Consider the following 21,692-nt stretch of genomic DNA (forward strand, 5'->3'; position numbering starts at 1 on the left):
ACCCACTGGACTGTCATTTTAACAAGCCATCTGGCTCACTAATGTGCATTAGAGAAGGGAAATTTATCATTCTTACCTGGACTATTGATCTGGGGAAATAAGTTCAAATCTCACCATAGCAGCTAATGTTTTAATTTCAAGTAATTAAATAAATTTGGAATTAAATGCTAAGAGTTAGTTTTTTTTAAAAGAAAACACATCTATATTCCTAATGCCCTCAAGGGGAGGAAGTCTGCCCTTCATGCGACTCCAGACGCAACATTGTGATTAGCTTTTAACTTCCCCCTGGAATAGTTCAGCAAGCCGATCTGTTTGAGGTCATTTAGGGTTTTGGCATTAATGCTAGAATTGCACATTCCACATGCGAAGAAGAAGAAGCCCACAATCTCCTGATGTTAAAATGTCTGGGCAGTGGTTCTGAATATAGCCACGTTCTCTTTCCTGCTGAGCAAAGTTTAGGTTTCAGATTGCGGCGTAACGCAGATCTCTCTGGCTGTGCGTTGTCGTGCCACTGCAAACTCACGCAGCGAGCGGGTTTCAACCAACCCCATGCACGATAAAGTGCAAGGGGGCCCCTCTGATGCAGATTGCTTCAGGAGCTGCACAAGAACTAAATGTGCAGATGTGAAAAACTAGCAGTTACTTTTGATCATGAATCTTGCTCCTAACATTTGTCTGAAGTTGACACTTTTATTACAAGCCTCTAAGCAGCATGCTTTTCCTGCTTGGTTCAAGAACACAGTGTGGGTAGTATCAGAAAGGCACACCAGGATGTAGGAACTCAGGTCTTTATTTGAACCCTTAGCTACATGCTAGACAGCAAGTGATATCCCCATTGGAAATAGAATAATTTAAAGTAATTAAAATGTAGGAAGTCAGAACAGGAGAAAGTGGTTACATTGCAGGATCATTTGCAGTCACTTGCCTTCTCTGCTGAGAATATTCCCATTTTATTCCCAACATTGCCATGATTTAATGCTGCTGCTTCTACTTAACAAAATCCAGTCAGCTGGCATATTCCAGCTGGTGTAAATCTCAATTTCTATGGATATGTTCTAAAAGTATGCGGTGTCATCAAGACCGTTACAGAAGAGAAGCCGAAATTTGAGAGCACAAATCTGTTTCCATAACATAACATGGTCAATTTTGTTTTGAGCCCCTGCAAAACAACTAGATATATCGGACATATCTCCGTTACAAGGTAACACACAAAATGCTGCAGGATCTCAGCAGGTCAGGCGGCATCTATGGAGAAAGATAGACCATGAAGTAAGACTCACTGGTCTATAATTCCCAGGGTTATCCCTATCTCCTTGCTAGAAAAAAGGAATAACATTTACCCCCCTCTAATCATCTGGTACTGCTCCTGTGGCCTGTAAATACATAAGATCATTGCCAAGGGCACAGCAATCTTTTCTCTTGCTTTGCTTAGTAACCTGGGGTATATCTTGTCTGGCTCCAGGGACTTATCTACCATGTTGCCATCAGGTAGAAAGTACAAGAGCCTCAGGACTTGCACCACCAGGTTCAAGAACAGCTACTACCCCTCAACCATCAGGCTCTTGAACAAAAGGGGATAATTACACTCACTTGCCCCATCTTTGAAATGTTCCTCCAATTTATGATTCATTTTAAGGACTCTTTATCTCATTATCTCATGTTCTCATTATTTATTACTATTTATTTATATTTGCTTTTGCACAGTGTCTTGTGTTCTGCACTCTGGTTGACCTCTCATTGATCCTGTTATAGTTGTTATTGTCTAGATTTGCTGAGGAAAAGCACCCACAGGAAAATGAATCTCAGGTTTGTATATGGTGACATATACAGTATGTACTTTGATAATAAAATTTGCCTTGAACTTTGAACTTTAATGTTTTTCAGAAGTTCTAGCACATCCTCTTTCTTAACATCAGCATGTTCAAGCCTATTTTACAGTGTCCTCACAATCACCAAGGTCCTTCTCACTGGTGAATACTGAAGCAAAGTACTCATTAGGGACTGCCGCTATCTCTTCCAACTCCAGGTACATGTCTCCTCTACTATCACTGGTTGGTCCTATCCTGACTCTGGCCATCCTCCTGTCCTTCACATGCCTGTAGAACACCATAGGGTTTTCCTTAATCATACTCATCAAGATCTTCTCATGTCCACTTCCAGCTCTCCTAAGTCCATTCTTCAGCTACCCTGTAACTCTCTATAGGCCTTTTGATCCTTGTTTCCTAAATCTTAAGTAAACTTCTTTCTTCCTCTTGACGAAGTGTTCCACGTCTCTTGTCAACTACGGTTGTGTCTCCCTACCATCTTCACCATGCCTCAAGGTGACAGACCTATTCAGATCTCTCAGTAAGTGCTCCCTAAGCCCTCAGCGAGTGTTCCCTAGTTAAATGAACCTGGAATTTTAAAATGTCAATGTGTGGTGTGACTCAGCATAATTGTCTCCTGAAATGGCCCTGATGTAAGAGATGGGAATTAAATTATGCCTGTCTCAGCAACACCCAGAAAGTGTGAAAGACAACATAATTGGTCTGTAATATAATCACATGTATGTATAATACATTGGTAACTTTTTTCACATTGTTACTCATAACTTATGTATCTTTCCAGAGGTTAGTCCCGAACGATGACTACTCCAAGGCAACCAGCCAATAGTCATGAACTAAAGGAATTTGACAGTGTAAAGGAGTCAATCACTGACATCATTAACCAGCTTCAGGATATTGATCCCAGCCGCCTCTCCTTCTCTCCATTCCTGGACCTAGACACCCAGATTACATTGGCACCCATCTCTGATAGTCCGGAATCATCTGTCGAAGAACTTCATTCACTATCTGACGAGAACATAGATCACTTAACTGAACCGGGTCCAAAAGGCAAAAGACTTCAGTTCAATGAAGCCCACCAGAAGCTCACGAAACAGCAGAGTGCACCGAGTGATGGGCGTTTGAACATGATTAAAGCAGAACTGGTGAGAAATCACACCTTCCCGTACACTGAAAATAAACACAAGCGTCCAGACAACGTGTCAGTGGACATCAGCAGAGAAACTTCGACCTTGCCTGATGAGAAAGTGTCTTCTTCAGCATCGTCATTGCCTGGTGAAGCTGGCACCAATCCCCCACAGAACTTCAACAAGGCAGGGGCAGAGAGCACGGCAGTGCTGGAGAAGGCACACAAGTTCTCCAGCCAGGCTTCGGAAGACCAGCCATTGCTGGGCCCCTCGCCAGACACGGAGACCATTGAACTGATTTCCAGTGACTCTGAGCGCAACGCCTCTGCGGAATCTTCACAAAAGGAGGCAGCGGCTGGGGGAAGTGGAGGCCGGAAGTGCTGCCCCTTTTGCCAGTGCTGCTCTGCTTCACATCTTAAAGCAATATCATCCGTCTTTGTCGCTCTGCTTTTTATACCATGGATCCTCTATGGCCTTTACCTGTTTGTGCCCTTCGACTCCCCGCCCTGTCCAGACCTAACTAGCCGAATGACATATACGCTACGCTGCAACATAATTGCAATCATTCCAGTCCTACTCGGTAAGGACTTACTTATTATTTTAACATATTAGGTAGTTTAATTCAGTCTGCCTTTGCCTGCCTTTCTCCTTCTTCTGTTTTGGGCTGTGAGGTCTCTGGTATCACAGAGTATAGATAAGGCTGGCTCTAACTCCAGAGGGGCCTGCAGCAGAGGGTCTTGGGACAGATTGAAAAAGGTGGTTTGAGCCCTCTTCCTTGGATCCTGAAGTGCAAATCCTTCATCCTGAAAACGTCTAAGATAAAAGGAATCATTTATAACCTGTCACAGCTTGGAGAGGTAGGGAGCCTTTTCGTATTGTCTGGACCTCTTGTAACTTCGCCGCCTGCGTGGTAGCTGACCACTCCACCAGTTGGGAAGGTTGCCAAAGGCTGCGGAGGGGGAAGCTGTGATGGGCAGGGCTGGAAGGGAGCAGTTGATGTCAGGGGAGCCGATGATGAGGGAGAGGAGGCTGGACATCAGGGGGAAGGGGTGGAGGTTGGAGATCAGGGAAACTAGCGGTGAGAGGACAGAGAATGGAAATCAGAGGAACTGGTGCCAAGAGGAGATATGATGGAGATCATGACAACAGAAGGCGTCAGTGATTGAGCATTCTGTTGTGTGGAGGGATGCAATCCATTTTACGTGCAAGAATTCAATTTTATTTATTTTCTGTAGATATTATTAATATTATTGTGATCATTATGTGTCTGCATATCCTCAATTTGAGGTGATTATCAAAACACTAGAAAAATGATTGCCGACCTTTGATGTGTGCCCAGGTAGGGTGAAGCACCAGTGTGGTGGGAACACTCTAGTTTCTATGGCACACAAGCAGCAATTACAAGACCCTAAGATATAGGAGCAGAAGTAAGCCATTCGGCCCATCAAGTCTGCTCCGCCATTCAATCAAGACTGATCCAATTCTTCCAGTCATCCCCACTACCCTGCCTTCTTCCTATAACCTTTAATGCCATGGCTCATCTAGAACCAATCTAATTCTGCCTTAAATGCACCCAATAACTTGGCCTCCACAGCCGCTCGTGGCGACGAATTCCACAGATTTACCACCCTCTGACTAAAGTAATTTCTGCGCATCTCTGTTCTAAATGGACGTCCTTCAATCCTGAAGTTGTGCCCTCTTGTCCTAGACTCCCCACCATGGAAAATAACTTTGCAATATCTAATCTGTTCAGGCCTTTTAACATTCAGAATGTTTCTATGAGATCCCCCCTCATTCTCTTGAACTTCAGGGAATACAGCCCAAGAGCTTCCAGACGTTCCTCATACGGTAACCCTTTCATTCCTGGAATCATTCTCGTGAATCTTCTCTGAACCCTCTCCAATGTCAGTATATCCTTTCTAAAATAAGGAGCCCAAAACTGCGCACAATACTCCCAGTGTGGTCTCATGAGTGCCTTACAGAGCCTAAACATCACATCCCTGTTCTTGTATTCTATACCTCTAGAGATGAATGCCAACATTGCATTTGCCTTGTCATCACTGACTCAACCTGGAGGTTAACCTTTGGGGCCTCCTGCACAAGGACTCCCAAGTCCCTTTGCACCTCTGCATTTTGAATTCTCTCCCTTTCCAAATAATATTCTGCCCATTTATTTCTTCCACCAAAGTGCATGACTAGACACTTTCCAACATTGTATTTCATTTGTCACTTCTTTGCCCATTCCCCTAAAATATCTGTCTCTCTGCAGGCTGTCTGTTTCCTCAACACTACCCGCTCCTCCACCTATCTTTGTATCATTGGCAAATTTAGCCACAAATCCATTAATCCCAGAGTCCAAATCATTGATATACATTGTAAAAAGCAGCAGTCCCAACACCAACCCCTATGGAACTCCACTGGTAACCGGTAGCAAGCCAGAGTAGAATCCCTTTATTCCCACTCTCTGTTTTCTGAAAATCAGCCAATGCTTCACCCATGCTACTAACTCCCTCGTGATTCTATGGCTCTTATCCTGCTAAGCAGCCTCATGTGCAGCACCTTGTCAAAGGCCTTCTGAAAATCCAAGTACACTACATCCACTGCATCTCCTTTGTCTACCCTGCTTGTAAGTAACTCAAAAAATTGCAGTCAGGCTTGCTTTTCCTTTTATCTTGGAGAGCTGGAACTCTATTCATCATTTCTCTGTCGAGTGCTCCAAGCCCTATCAACATGTGAAAATAATTCCCTGCCAGAATCCCCCACACATTTTAGGAGCACTGCTTAAGTATATTTCCAGGCCTCCCACCTCTACACATTGACCTACTCTGCTGTTGTAATGTCACGTGGATCAGCTGGGTGACAGGGATTTCACAATTTAATCCTTTGTCTATCTTCTGTCCGTTGGAGGGAGGGTGTGAGGTGGGCGGGGAAGCTAAAGAATCACTACCTGGGTATTTGCAAGCTTTCTAACATGTGGGTGTACAGCAGCCATCAAAAAGACAAAGATACAAGGCCAATTGATGCTACCTTGTTGCATCAAATATTCCCATGTGAAGGAGCGTACAGATCTCTTGGGTCAGTAAATCATACGCACAAGATTCTGCAGATGCTGGAAATACAGAAAAACACACACAAAATGCTGGAGGAATTCAGCAGGTCAGGCAGCATTTATGGAAAGGAATAAACAGTCGATGGTCTCACCACTGAAACATCAAGTGGAACCTTCGGTACTTTGTTCTTTTCTATAGATGCCGTCTGACCTGTTGAGTTCCTCCAGCAGTTTGTGTGTGTTCCTTTTGGGTTAGCAGTCACTTTACCAAAAACAAAATTGCAGCAGCATCTTTCCATGCACAAACATATGAAAAAGGAGTCAGATGATGTCCATCTACTCTCAGTCATCCTGTCAAACACACAAGAGACCTCTGCTGTTTCTAAAATGTGGCTTAACTCAGCTGTCTAGTGTGATTTAAGCCTATATTGAGAGTCTAACTGGCCATCAAACATTCACTGTCTTGTCTTATGTCGACTGTGGCTTAGTAGATAGAGTTCTTCCTGCTAGGGTTGAAGGTTGTGGGTTCAAGACCCATTCTAGAAACTTGAGTAGACATAATCCAGCCTGACATTCCAGTACAGCTCTGGTAGTATAGTGGATGCAAATATTTGCAGGGTACTATTTGAAAAGGAGCAAGTATGGTTATCCCCGTGTCTTGGTAACATCTATCACTCAATCAACATCTCTAAAATGGATTCTGATGAAATGTATAGACCCAACATGGGCTACCCACAGAAACTACTTTATAGCAGTAGCACCAACACCACCACAGAGTTTATTAAATATTCTGGTATCATAAACAAATTAATGTTAGCATTTTCTCCCAGACGAATATCTTGGCATCAAGATGCCAATTACATTTTGTGCCTATTACAAAATTTCCAAATTAAGCATTCTAATCATATCCCTGTTGTAGCAAGAAATTACCAAGATAGTGGAAATGATTCAAAAATATTCTTAAAACTTGAAGATCAGTTTCCGTGTCATTTTCACTCATCTCGATATTCACTGCCATGAACATTTTTAAATAACCGGACACTACCAATAGTTCTTTACATATTTTATAGCCACAAATTCAGATCTATCATATCCTGTTCATTCTTCTCTGCAATCTCTTCTTTCTATCTAATCATATGGAGGCTTTACAAAGATTTCAACTTCTCTGACACTGAGTTCTCAGAATGGAAACTAGTCATCGATGTCTTTTTCCCCATCTTCGATAGCTTCCATTAACTTCCCATTAACTGATAGCTTTCAGTCTTGAACTGCTGAACTTTTTCAGAATTTGATTCCCATTTCATCCATTGCAAAACAAAAACTGCTAATGGAAAAAGTCTGGATTCCTGCACAATCCCAGATGTACTTTACTAAAGGACCCATTAACAGAGATTGAAATAATTTGTAGCAGTTACTTGAAAACAAACCAAAACCGCTCAGAGTATAAGCACGGAGGTTGACGCTTTATGAAGTACTTCAAAATAACGACGTTCTAAGTCGAAGAAAGTACATTCAATCCTTTATTGAGAAACCAACAAAAACGAACAATCTTGTAATGATTTTAAAAATCTAATGAAACTAAAACTAGCAAAATATTGAAATAAGCAGTCTCAGCATATTCAAGAATATTAGAAAAATTAACATGCTTAAGTGTTAGCGTTCTTAAGCGGTCAACAAAAAATATCATTCCACCAGCTCTAAAATCAGACTAAAATGACCCAAGAGAAGGTGTGAATACAGAACTATACTCTTTGCCTCTACCATGCCGCAACCCATGTAACGAATAACACAAAATACAATACAGACAGTCAATAGATACATGGCTCCTACATAATTAAACAAAACCTTTCTCATGTTTACAATGTGGTATAATAGTCAAGCTAAAAATAGAAAATGCATTTATAATACTTGTGTTGCTCTCCCAAGTGGTTCAAAGCCAATGAGTTATGCCCTAGGTAGATGTTTTAAAAGAAGGGCTTGTTTAGTACACCATTGTTAGTAACCTCAGGAAGTCCAAAACCATTTTATAACCAATGAATTACTCTTAAAGTAAGGTCCTGTAAGGCAAAGTTTGTAATCCGCTACACATAGCAATATGATAAAAGGCAGGTAATTTACCCTAAAAATATTGTTTGAAGGGTAAACATTTACTAAGAATTTCTTAGTGAGAATATCTCATTCTACAAGCAGTGCCATGGGATCTCTTACTGTATGTCCCCTGAGAGAGTAATTTCTCTGTTTAGCTTCCTATTCTCTCAGAATTCCTTCAATACTGCCCTGTGGTGTAAATCTCTGCTTAAGACTCTGGGTTAGAGTTTGAACCACATTCACCAGACTCTGGGCAAGAGTCAACACAGCAGAAAATTTGCACCTGGAAAGATTCTCAGAACAGAAGTTGGATCACTGATTGGCTGCTCTGTTTTAATATAACGCTATTAACCTACAAACAAGATGCCAACTTGAGCTATCTTCAAACAGTGCCTTGAGGTCTCAGCCTGAGCTAATACCCCAAGGCCAACTAAGGAGTCCTCCACTGAAATCCCAGGCAACATGATGTGCTTGTGAGCAAAGCACAAAATGCTGGAGGAACTTCATCAAGACAACTAGTGGAGCTGGAAGGAAGTGATTCAATACCCCAACCCCAGTAAAGTCCTAATGAATGGTCTTGGTTGAAAACGCTGTCTGCTTATTCCCCTTCATAGACGCCATCTGACCTGCTGAGTTCCTCCAGCATTTTGTGTGTTGCTGTGGATTTACAGCATCTGCAGCAGAATCTCTTAGGTTTATGATGTACTTTGATACCAAGTCCTCACGAATCCTCCAGGCCAAGCACTGACAAGGTAAACACCTATCTGAACTTTTAAAAGAGGACATCTAATCAGGCTCCACTGTCACAGGAGCCTATTTCAAACCCCTGATCTCTCCGTGGCTGTACCATGATCCCATCACAGGCCTTCGTTCTCTACTGTCATTCCCGCAGCAAAGGATCGCCCACAGCTAGGTGTGGAGAGGCTGCCTGGAATAGGCCAGGGCAAGTAGTGGGCTCACTCAGTGCTCAGCTGTGGGCTTCAGCTATACCCCAAATACAGCCCATTATTGAAGTCTAGTATTGGTAGTGGTAACGTACGGACCACGACAGCCAAATACTGCACAGCAGAACCCATAACCACAAATGTGACAACTCCAAGGATATCTACTTCAGCAATTTTGATGGCAAGGCATTGAGAACAGCTCCTGCTCTTCAAATGGACATCCACCTCAGGAAACAGATAGAGGCCTTTCAAAAGATAGCACATCCAGTGTTCTATTACCCAATCAGCAGAGCAGCAGTATTTTGGCTTCAAGTTTCTTTTTTCCTCTCTGAACAGAGGAACATAAGAACAGAAGTGGGAGAGCATGGTAGCATAGTGGCTACCATAATACTATTACAATGCCAGTGATCCAGGTTCAATTCCACTGACTATCAGGAGTTTATACTTTCTCCCGCTGACCATGTAGGTTTCCTCTGGGTGTTCCAGTTTCCTCCCACATTCCAAAGGTGTGTGGGTTAGTAAGTTAATTGGTCACATGGGTATAGTTGGGCGGTGCAGGTTTGCTGGGCTGGAATGAGCTGTAACCGTGCTGTATCACTAATAAATTTAAAAAAAAATTAAGATAGAAGTAGCAGTAGGTCACATGACCCCCTTGGGCCTGCTCTACCATTCAGTAAGGTCACCCATGGTTAGACGTTAGTCTGAACTCCACTTTCCTGTCTATCTCCTGTTCGTCTTGATTCCCTTATAATCCAAAGATCTGACTCCCTCAAGCTTAAATATATCAAATGCCTCTAAAGCAGTCTGGGATAAAGACAGACTGGAAGAACAACATATTATGTTACACTTGGATAGCTTACATCCCATTGCTATGAACACTGAATTCTCTCTTTTAAGCTAATCCATACCCTTGGTGTTCTCCCAAACACACTCACCCCTCCACCTAGTTCTCCCTTGGTTCACCTCCAATCTCCATTCTTGTACTCCTTCCTAGTGGTCATGCCCATCGTCCATCATCCTATCACCTACCAGCCTCTATCCCAGCCTGTCCTGTTGCTATACACTAGCAACCTTCTTAGTCCTGATGCAGATGAACCTAAACCTTTCACTTGACCCACTGAGTTCTTTCAGCGTTCTGTATTTTTTTCTCTGGTCCCTATGAAATCCAGTTCTCTGAGGGAAGAAGTTCCTCCTCTTTTCTGTCTTCAATGCCTGACCCTTATTCTGAAACTCTTGCAAGGTCACAGTCAATATGTCCACCATTCCTACTGCCATCTGTCAGCCCACAGACCTATTCACAAGTAATGATAGTCTTAAGTTCTTCTTGTTCTGCATCTGTATTTTCTTCTCTTATTGACATGCTTTAATTGTTTTTTAGTGCTGTGAAGGCATATGTTCAAAAATCTTTGCCATTATTATTTTCATTCCTTTTAGGACAATTCATCATAACTGCTCTCTGTTCCACGAAGTTATGAAAGTTCTGAATTGATTTTGTAAGTTCATCCAATCTACTCTCGATCTGTTTCCTCCTCATTTTTGTTTTAATCAAACTTTAACTTTCCAACATTTCTGGCCATCCATTAATCTTTGCAAATTATATAGCTTTTCTTTCAACTTGATACCATCTCTAACTATAAAGAGCTGCAGATTGATTTTTCTTCTTGAAGGTATATAATTGCAAAATGGAATACAATGCATTCTGATTAATTGGGGCACATAGGGACCAGTACAATTGACCCAATTAAGCATCTGCCCCAATTAGCTGAAGTTTCATGAAAATAGTTAAACTAGTGTGTCACTGAGTAACGAATTTTGTACAGTGCCTATAAAAAGTATTCACCCCCCCCCCCGGAAGTTTTCATGTTTTATTGTTTTACAACATTGAATCACAGTGGATTTAATTTGGCATTTTTTGACACTGATCAACAGAAATAATTCCCTTTCATGTCAAAGTGAAAACAAATCTCTACAAAGTGATCTAAACTAGTTACAAATATAAAACACAAAATAATTGATTGCATAAGTATTTGCCCCATTTAGTATGACACACCAAATCATCACTGATGCAGCCAGTTGGTTTTAGAAGTCACATAATTAGTTAAATGGAGATCTGTTTTTGGAGTCTTCTCTACAGTCATGGTGTTTCAATTGATTTAAGTTAAATTATAACCTGTATCTGGAAAGTCCAACTGCTGGTGAGTCAGTATCCTGGCAAAAACTACATCTTGAAGACAACTCTATGAAAGGTTATTGAAAAGCAAAAGTTTGGAGATGGATATAAGAAAATTTCCAAGTCACTGAATATCCTTTGGAGTACAGTCAAGTAAATATTCAAGAAATGGGAAGAATATGGCACAACTGTAAATCTGCCTAGAGCATGCAATCCTCAAAAACTGAGTGACCGTGCAAGAAGAGGACTAGTGAGGGAGACCACCGAGAGATCTATGACAACTCTGGAGGAGAAACAAGCTTCAGTGGCTGAGACGGGAGAGACTGCATATACAACAACTGTTGCCCAGGTGCTTCACCAGTCACAGCTTTATGGGTAAGTGGCAAAAGAAAAGCCACTGTTGAAAAAAACTCACATGAAATCTTGGCTAGAGTTTGCCAGAGGCATGTGGGAGACTCTGAAGTCAGCTGGAAGAAGGTTCTATGGTCTGATGAAGGCAAACACTGTACATCATCAAAAACACACCATCACTACCATGAAGCATAGTGGTGGCTGCATCATGCTGTGGGATGCTTCACTGCAGCAGGTCCTGGAAGGCTTGTGAAGGTAGAGGGTAAAATGAATGTAGCAAAATACAGGGAAATCCTGGAGGAAAACCTGATGCAGTGAACTGTGATCTGGGAGAAGATTTGTTTTCCAGCAAGACAATGACCCCAAGCGTAAAGCCAAAACTACACAAGAATCACTTAAAAACAGCTAAGTTAATATCCTGGAGTGGCCAAGTCAGAGTCCAGCCCTCAATCCAATTGAGAATTTGTGACTGGACTTGAAAAAAGCTGTTCACATACAATCTGACAGAGTTTGAGCAGTTTTGTAAAGAAGAAATGAGAATAATTTCAGTGTCCAGACGTACAAAGCTGATATAGACCTATCCACATAGACTCAAGGCTGTAATTGCTACTAAAAGTGCATCTATTAAATGCTGACTTAAGACGGGTAAATACTTATTTTGTGTTTAATAATTATAATAAATTTAGATCACTTTGTAGAGATTTGTTTTCACTTTGACATAAAAGAGTCTATTTCTGTTGATGAGAGTCCAAAAAAAAGCCAAATTAAATCCACTGTGATTCAACGTTGTAAAACAATAAAACATAAAAACCTCCAAGGGGGATAAATATTTTTTATAGGCACTCTACCTAAATGAAAAACAGAACAAATTAAAACACTACCAATACTAGGTCAGATAGCGTCTATGGAAATGAACGAACAGTTGACATCTCAGTCCAAAATCCTTCTTCAGGACACTATTTAAAATCTATTCTCTCTAAGCACAGTGTAGTGTCTAATGGCTGCACAAGTGTACGTGACTGACTCTAGTTAGAGACAGTTCAGTAATAGTGTGCTGTCCCAATTAAGTGGCACAGTATCCCTAAAAACAAAGGGAATCCTGGCTATGTTCTTGATTACTTTTAATTCTTCAGGAGTTTTGTACCAAATATGTAGCTGCCCGATTAACCAACTGCCCAATTAAATGGAATCCATTGTGCATCTTTATTGGGAATACATAATATAACCTGACTGAGTTAAGCGGCTGACAGAACACCACAGTTAGCAAATCACAGTGGTTCCTATTGTTACACTGAAAGTGATTGTTGTCTATCCTTTGGTACTGAGCTGACTGAGATAAAAATGTTAGGTGTTGCCATGATTTGCAATTTACAATATCTCAGTGTCTTCATATTTCTCCATCAATACATTAGACAGACGTTGGCAGTGCTGGACGAGGTGGCTTGTCTGAAGTAGAGGCGGATGAGGGCAGGATTAAGGGAAATGTATAAAAAATATGACCAAGGTCAATAACTGGAGGACTTTGATTTAAGATACTTGGTAGAGGTATTGCGCAAGCCGATTTTTAGGGAGAGGGAATAGAGATCTGGAACTCATTCTCTGAAGGGCAGTGGAGGCAAAAGGTTTTAGACACAAAAATCTGCAGGTGCCGGAATCTGAAGCAAGAAACAATCTACTGGCAAAGCTCATTAAGTCCAGCAGCATCTGTGAGTAGAAAGGTATTGTCCTGATGCAGGGTTGTGACTCAAAATATTGACAATTACCTTTACTCTCCAAAGATGCTCCTCAGCCCACTGATTCCCTCCAGCAAATTGGTTAGAGCAGGGGTTCCCAACCTTTTTTATGCCATGGATCCCTACCATTAACCAAGGTGTCCATGAACCCCAGGTTGAGAATCAGTGGTTTAGAACAGGGGTCCCCAAACTTTTCTGCACTACGGACCGGATTCATGTTGACAATATTCTTGCAGACTGGCCGACGGGAGGCCGGGGGGGGAATGGTTGCCAATGGACAACAGTAGCAGTCAAATACGTTGTGTTTACCCAGAGAAAGACTACAATGACCATGAAGCCTTGTGCGGGCACCAGTGCACATGTGTGACTTGCGCATGCGTGCATGTGCCGATTTTTTTTCTACAAAATCGTTTTTGGCGATTCTGTTTGGGGGGAGGGGGAACGGGGGGAGGAGGGAGAGTTAATCATGACCAGAATATCGGTGATAAGTGGCTAATACACTCAATTTCATTTCTAAAAGGGTTTATCTAACGAATTTAATATTAAACACACAGTGCTAATTTTCCTCGCATGAATATAGTGATAAGTCAATTATCAGGGGAGGACAGGGGAGCTTGAAGTAAGTGTTGAATGAACTTCCAGTAGAAGTGGCAGAAGCAGATTCGATATTATCATTTAAAGAAAATTGGATAGGTATATGGACAGGAAAGGAATGGAGCGTTATGGGCTGAGCGCAGGTCGGTGGGACGAGGTGAGAGTAGCGTTCAGCACGGACTAGAAAGGCAGAGATGGCCTGATTCCGTGCTGTAATTGTTATATGGTTATATAAGTCAATAGCATCATAACATTTTAAGTAACATTTGGATATTAAACACACAGCGCATATTTTCCCCGTATGAACATATAAAATCATTGCAACGTACCAATATCGCTGAATCAGTGGGAGCCCTGGGCTTGTTTTCCTGCAGCAACAGGGTCCTATCGAGGGGTGATGGGAGACAGCGATACTCGAAGGGGGTTCCTTATGTCCAGTCTATTCCGCAATTTAATTTTCATTGTATTCATTGCAGAGATATGTTGGAAATAGAAGCAACGTTTTCAGTGCTTCCATAGCTATCTCAGGATATTCAGCTTTGACTTTGATCCAGAATACCGGCAGAGATGTTATGTCAAACATACTTTTCAGCCCGCCGTCATTTGAATGTACTTAATTCTTTCACTTCCATGAGAACATCTTGAGTAAATTATAAACCAGTAGGTAGGGTATTCAAAGACTAAGATAGGTTTAGTGTTTCCATTTAATATCAGAGAACGTATACAATATACAATCTGAAATTCTTACTTTCCTCAGCCATCATTGAAACTGAAGGAAACCGGCAAAGAACGAATGACAGAAAGAAACGTAAGAACCCCAACTCCCCCGCCCCCTCCCATGCACAAGCAGCAGCAAAACATCAACCCTCACCCCACTAGTTCCAGTAGAAAGCATCAGCATTCCCACCACCCACCATGCAAGCAACAGCAAAGCCCCAAAGAGAAACCATTGTCTACAGTCCATCAAAATTACTGTTCATCCCAATAGTTTGACATCCCACAGGCATTCCCTCTCTCTCTCTCTCACTAACAAGGGAAAGAGAGATAACAGGGCAGTTTAGACACTAAAGGGTCAGCTACAGTGAAACAAATATTTTCACCCTTTTCTTTTATATTCTGTTTTACGTCTCCTGGGTCTGATTATAACTCTCATTCCTTCACCTCCATACAACCAAAACATTATTGCTTTAGAGAAGCATAAATCTCAATGACCAATTAATTTCAGTGTGCTATAAATTGTAAAATGGGAAAGAAAATGCTTAAAAAATCCATTAAACTAATCAGTATTTCACACTTTGTTGAGTAGGTTTTCAATATCTTGCTCTCAATGATTGGCAGATTTTATGGTATGGATTTTTCTTCATGCCATTCTGACTGACAGCTGCCTGTGACACTTGAGTCGCATTTAACATAAAGAACAGTGTTCGTTCTTCTCCCATCCTTTGTCCTGCTCTGCTGCCTCTGCACCATCAAGTAGAATTAATAAATCCCATTGCTCATTTCAGCTTTCAGCCCCCATTCCTTCCACCACTTAAGGCCAAACGGAACAATGTCCTGGGTTCTCTGATGTCCCGTATCTTGATTCTATCAGAGATGACTGACATTGAACTTTTACAGTTAATGAGTCATTAAAACTTTTTAAGTAATTCCAATCCTAGTTCTTCAAACAACAGAGTGATAAACTGGGTTTTGTGGCCACTCTCAAGATGGAGGAGCAATACCTCATAATCCGTCTGGGTAGCTTCCGAGCTGATGGCATAACCATCAATTTCTCTAAATTCTGGTCATTTCTTCCCCCTCCCCTTCTTTCCATTCGCCATTCTGACTCCCTTCTTACTCTTTCTCGTCACCTGCCCATCAGCTTCCTCAGAGTGCCTTTCTCCAATGGTTCGCTGTTCTCTCCTATCAGATTCCTTATTCAGCCCTTTGCGTCTTCCACCTATCACCTCCCAGCTTATAATTTCATCCCCCACTTTCCCCACCCATCCACCTTACCCTTCCCCTATCACCTTCCTCCTCCTCCTTATTCTGGCTTCTACCATCTTCCTTTCCAGTCCTGATGAAGAGTCTCGGCCTGAAATATTAACTGTTTATTCCCTTCCATAGATGCTGCCTGACCTGATGATCTCCTCCAGTACTTTGTGTGTGTGTGTAACTGTCAGTTGCTTTCCATGTAGAAATCAGTGAACTTTTGAGGATGTGTGAACCAGTGGAGAAGATCCAAACATCATTGACTCTCTGGTCACAGTCCTCCATCTGACCGCTCACGGAGATCACCAATGGAGGACCTCTATAGATTTAGGTACAGCACTGAGTTCCTCATTAATTGTAGTGAAGGGGAATGGTTACAAGGCTTCATGCTGTCAAGATTTCAAAGTTTTAAATTGTTTTTAATAAACTTAAGCATAAAACAAGCCAGTACAGCACAGGAATAGAGCCTTAAGATGGTGCTGGTGATGCCCAGCGACTACTTATCAGCAGCAAAAATCAAAACGAAGAAAAATACTAAATACCTTATCAATAATACTTTATTAATAACAGTCAACGCTAACAATGGAAAGGCAAGTGGTGGTGAAGGTGAATGTGGAGGCGGGAAATGGTCGAGGAAAGTGGAGGCGCGTGGTGGCGGAGGCAGAGATGCAGGGAAGGCATGGTCGAGGCAAACGAAGGCAGTGACGGGGTCGAAGCAGAGTCGAGGCAAGGTTGTGGCACCCCCACAAGTGAGGGAAGTCCTAATGTCTGATCGATTTAAGCTCCAGGCTGAATTGGAAAAGTTGGATATGGGCTGGGTTGTGCTGGCAATGTTCAGGTCTCAGAGCAGTCCAAGAGCGAAGAACAACCCAATGTTTGGACAATTTAAGCACCGGGCCTGATTGAAAAGGGTGAGGGGACCAGAGGCGAGGCGAGGGCCAGTTCCACTCACTGCTTGCAATGTTTACTCAGCTCCGCGCTGAACAGAGGCTGTAGTTCTGAAGCTATTTTCTTACTTTTATTGTTTGCACGATATGTTTCCTTTTCTCTGTGCGTTGGTTGTTTGATGGACTTATTTCTTTTAATGGGCTCCTTTGAGGTTTCTTTGTTTTGTGAATGGCCGTAAGGAGTTTAATCTCAAGGTTGTATAGTGTATACATACTTTGATAATAAATGTACTTTGAACTTTGAACATGATGCTGAATTAAAGTAAGTCTCTTCTGCCTGCACATAACCCATATCCTCCACCCTACATATGCATGTTCCAATCTAGTAGCCTCTTAAATACTGTTTCAACCACTACCAATAGATGCCCAGGCACCTGAAACTCTCCACGAGCCCCGTTCATCTTTACGCTTTCTCACTCTCAGCTTAAATTCATGTCCTCTAATATTTCTCCCCTATATATTTTCATTTTTTCTTAAATATTAAAAATAATTTATTTTTAAAAAATATTTTGACATAATTTTGGGCATTCTTAACATTCAGAGTCTGGACAGTTTTGACTGGGTACTCAGCTTGGACACCAGTTGAAAGATTTTCAGCAATAAACACTGGACTGGATCTGGTCTGACTCGTCCACCCATGTGATACCACTTATAGACAGCAGCCCCAGCCATGCGGGAGGACCTCACAGGTGAAATCAGAGGTAGCTTTGTACAGCAAATTCCAAACAGGGTATTTTAAGGAATGCAATAACTTAATTCAGATATCAACTGTGAGCAGGGGCAGCTTACCACTGACCTCAGAATTCAAGTTAATATTTTCCCTTAGTCTAGATCTGAAAAAGACACTCAACTTTAAACCTGGGAAAGGAAATTTTACAAGTCTACCCAGCTCAACTCAGCAAAGAAATTTAACTGATCATTCTGAGCTATGCTTGTACTCAAAAGCAAATTGAAGATTGTGCATTCAAAGGGAGCAGGTTGCAATCTAAGCTGCTTCTTTTGCAAGCAAATGAATTAATGACTTTCAATAATGCTTCCCTTAAAGGTGGAATCCAGGGTAACAAAAAAGGATAGGTGACTGGTTGAATATTAATAAATTATAATTTGAATGCTAGTTTAATTGATTTGGTACAACACTGTGTGCCAAAAGGCCTGTTCCCGTGCTGTGCTGTGTTGTTTTATGTTCCGATATGCCTGTGTTTCAGATGTGGTAATCTTTCCCCCAGCTATAAAATGGCAGTGTTATTTAATAACAGTTATATCCCAAATTTTATGGGACATTTGAAAAGTTTGCCTCCTCAGTTGTGCTGTGATCACCCTTGACATGATCCTGATTTGTAACCCTCATCATTATGGGCTGTGTCATATGACATGGATGATCATGGTCCTTTAACCGTGAATGTTCTTGGCAAATTTTTCGACAGAAGTGGTTTGCCATTGCCGCCTTCTGGGCAGTGCCTTTACAAGATGGTTGACCCAAGCTGTTATCAATGCTGTTCAGAGATTGCCTGCCTGGCGTCAGTGGTCACATAACCAGGACTTGTGATATGCACCAGCTGCTCATACGACCATCCACCACCCGGTCCCATGGCTCAACGTGACCCTGATCGGGGGGCTAAGCAGGTACTACACCTTGCCCAAGGGTGAACTGCAGGCTCGTGTAGGGAAGGTGCATCTTACACCTCCTTAGGTAGAGACGTACCTCCACCCTGCCACCCAGATTAGTAATAAATTACTGACATGATGATGCCAGCTCCCACTTTACCTCCCCAGATACATATTAAAATTATACTGAAATTAAGTGCTTTCATCTCAGCAATGTCAACAATGAGTGGGAGACATGGGATGATCAAAATTAAGTTCACTAAATTCATTAAAACGTCAGGACAAATAAAGTCTCAGTCCAGCTGGTATCTTGTATGCCAATTATGAGTAATAACCAAACTAAATTTAAGAGGTCTTAAGATGCTCTTTTATTTAGTTGTATTGAATATAAACACTTATTTAAAATATTCAGGAACTGCTGAGCAGATGTTATAACATCTCTTTTATTCAATTTGAGTCCAAAAACTCAAATAGAGCAAAAATATTTTGTCAGAATCTTTTTGAGGAACTCCAGACATCTGTGCTCTTGTTCCTATTTACCTGCTGCCAGAAAATTAGGAACGTCAGGAAAGGGCACAATACCTGCCTGTGGGAAGTGGGAAAAGGGAAGCGGGTCCATCAAACGTCCCCTATGCTAGGATTGTGAAGGCATTGTGATTCACTGCTCTGTCCTTCTTCCTCACGTCCTAAGCCCCAGCACACACAAAACAGGGAAATGTTGCACTTACAAACACAATAAACTCTGCACTTGATTGGCCACGTCAGCACTCATTTTCGGAATCTAAGGTACCTGATTCAGCTAGCTTGTAACCAGTAGCAGGATCCGGGGTTTGGAAAGCCACAGGAATAGCTTGCCATGGGAAGCGGAGTCACTTCTTGTTCAGATACGTCCCGAGCTGACCATATGGAACCTGAATGGTGGTGGTGGTGGTGGTATCAGTGAGGCTTTGGTGTAGATTCCCAAAATTACACTTATTAGAGTTGGTTCATTCAGTGTTGCCATTTCCTAGACCTATTACAAGCAAGCCTAACAGAGGGTCTTTGTCCACTTTTGGCTCTTGTCAATAGTTCATCACCCAGCATGATTTTATTTACTTTGGAAAGAAACATGAGAGGACAGAGTTATGGCTTTAACTTGATTCTCAGGAGGGAGTTGTTTGGTGCAGAGCCCGGTTGCTCGGCCCAAGTCCCACTGGGCTGACTATATGTGTGGGTGCAGGTCTGATAAAATGATTGGATTCAAGTTGGGTCAGGCTCTGCTGTGGCAGACTGGCTCGGTCTAAGCTAGGAAAGCTCTTCTAAGTGTGAAAGTTACTTTCACGAAGTTAGAGTATCAGATAAAGTACAGTACATTTTATTTATGAATTCACACTCAATCAGGCTGACAAGCAACACACACAAAATGCTGGAGGAACTCTACAGGCCTCTATGGAAAAGAGTAAACGGTCGACGTTTCAGGCTGGGACCCTTCATGAGTCGACAAAAAAAATAAAATTGCTTGGAGTTTAGATTTGTCATGTTTTAGCACAGCTTTTAATTTTATACGCTAGCAGATTTGTAGTCAAGAGCAGAAGCTACCTGTACTGTTGCTCGATCTCATTGTCCATCTGAAGAATGTCTCAAAGTACAGAGGGAAACAGAGCTATTGCACAGCTGGGTAGCCACTTCCTCTCAAGTCTCAGGCAGGCTACTCTATACAATGTGTTGTTTGTATTTCAATCCACATCAATAACTCAGACTTGTTCTGGACAAAGGCAGCAGTACATGTTCACTTGTTCTGAGGAATGCAGACAGATGGACTGCAGGGCAGTTGTTTCTTCTCTCTCCTTTGACTGTGGGTCACTGGGGAGTGACACTCACAAAAGGGAGGAAAATAAGGACAGTTGTCAGTGCCAAACCCTCACAGAAACAGAGGAACGGACATCCCCCTTGAACACTCTCCACCATTCGATGACATCATAGTATCTGGTCATGATCTTGGTCATAGCTGGGTTAGATCATTATGAAGGGGCAAAGGTGCTGCCAAGAGACTTCAGTCTCCTTATTCAGGCAGCTGATCTACATTCCAAGCTCTACTGTAACGTCTGCACAGAATCCACATTCTGCTAGACATCAAATGCTACCAGTAATGCTCAATGCTGTAGGATTTGGACATGTGAGGTGGTGTCATCACATCATTCAACTGTTGCTTTTAGCCCAACTATTGCAATCAGAATAGTAAGGGTATCGAAGGTTATAGGGAGAAGGCAGGAAAATGGAGTTGAGAGGGAAAATAAATCATAGAAACATAGAAAACCTACAGCACAAAACATACAGCCCCTTCGATCTACAAAGCTGTGCCAAACATGTCCTTACCTTAGAAATTACTTAGGGTCACCTATAGCCCTCAACTTTTCTAAGCTCCATGTACCTCTCCAGGAGTCTCTTAAAAGACCCTATCGTATCCGCCTCCACCACCATCGCCGGCAGCCCATTCCACACACTCACCACTCTTTGCATAAAAATCTTACCCCTGACATCTCCTCTGTACCTGCTTCCAAGCACCTTAAAACTATGCCCTCTCGTGCTAGCCATTTCAGCCCTGGGAAAAAGCCTCTGACTATCCACACGATCAATGCCTCAGATCAGCCATAATTGATTTGTGCAGCAGACTCAATGGGTTGAATATTTTTGGTAGTTTCTCCCTCTTTTTATCTTTTTCCATTCCCCATTCTGGCTCCCCTCTTACTTCTTCTCTTCACCTTACCTGCCCATCACCTACTTCTGGTGCCCCTTCCTTACTGTTCTTCCATGGTCTACTCTCCTCTCCCATCAGATTCCTATTTCTTCAGCCCATTACCTCTTCCACCTATCACCTCCCAACTTGTTACTTCATACCCCCTCCCACACCTACCCACCTTCTCCCTCACCTGGTTTCACCTATCACCTGCCAGCTTGTTATCCTTTCCTTCCCCACCTTTTTATTCCGGCATCTTCATCAGGACTGAAAAGTAAGGGTGTCAGGTCTTGGACTGAAACATCAACTGTTTATTCTTCTCCATAGATGCTTCCTGACCTCCTGAGTTCCTCCAGCACTTTATGTGTATTCCTCAAGATTGGGGTGGCACGGTAGCACAGTGGTTAGCACAACGCTTTACGGTACCAGCAACCCAGGTTCAATTCCCACCACTGCCTGTAAGGAGTTTATGCATTCTCCCCGTGATCGCATGGGATTCGTCCGTGTGCTCTGGTTTCCTCCCACATTCCAAAGACGTAGTGGTTGGTAGGTTACTTGGTTGTTGGAAATTGTC

The 21,692-nt window shown here is 42.2% G+C and overlaps 1 protein-coding gene across 3 annotated transcripts in view; it reads left to right on the plus strand.

The window, feature by feature from the left end:
* LOC140188277 (uncharacterized) overlaps positions 1 to 21,692 on the plus strand; it is a 63,188-nt gene that overhangs the window by 21,593 nt on the left and 19,903 nt on the right. For 2 of the 3 annotated variants that reach the window (XM_072244375.1, XM_072244377.1), the window contains exon 2: positions 2,608 to 3,530. In XM_072244375.1, the coding sequence (XP_072100476.1) occupies positions 2,624 to 3,530 (907 nt within the window). In that variant the 5' untranslated portion in view covers positions 2,608 to 2,623. Of the gene's footprint in view, positions 1 to 1,950; positions 2,027 to 2,607; positions 3,531 to 21,692 lie in introns of those variants that run through there. The other variant, XM_072244376.1, reaches the window with a different exon arrangement.

Source organism: Mobula birostris, chromosome 26, assembly GCF_030028105.1.
Source record: "Mobula birostris isolate sMobBir1 chromosome 26, sMobBir1.hap1, whole genome shotgun sequence".
Taxonomy (NCBI): Eukaryota; Metazoa; Chordata; class Chondrichthyes; order Myliobatiformes; family Myliobatidae; genus Mobula; species Mobula birostris.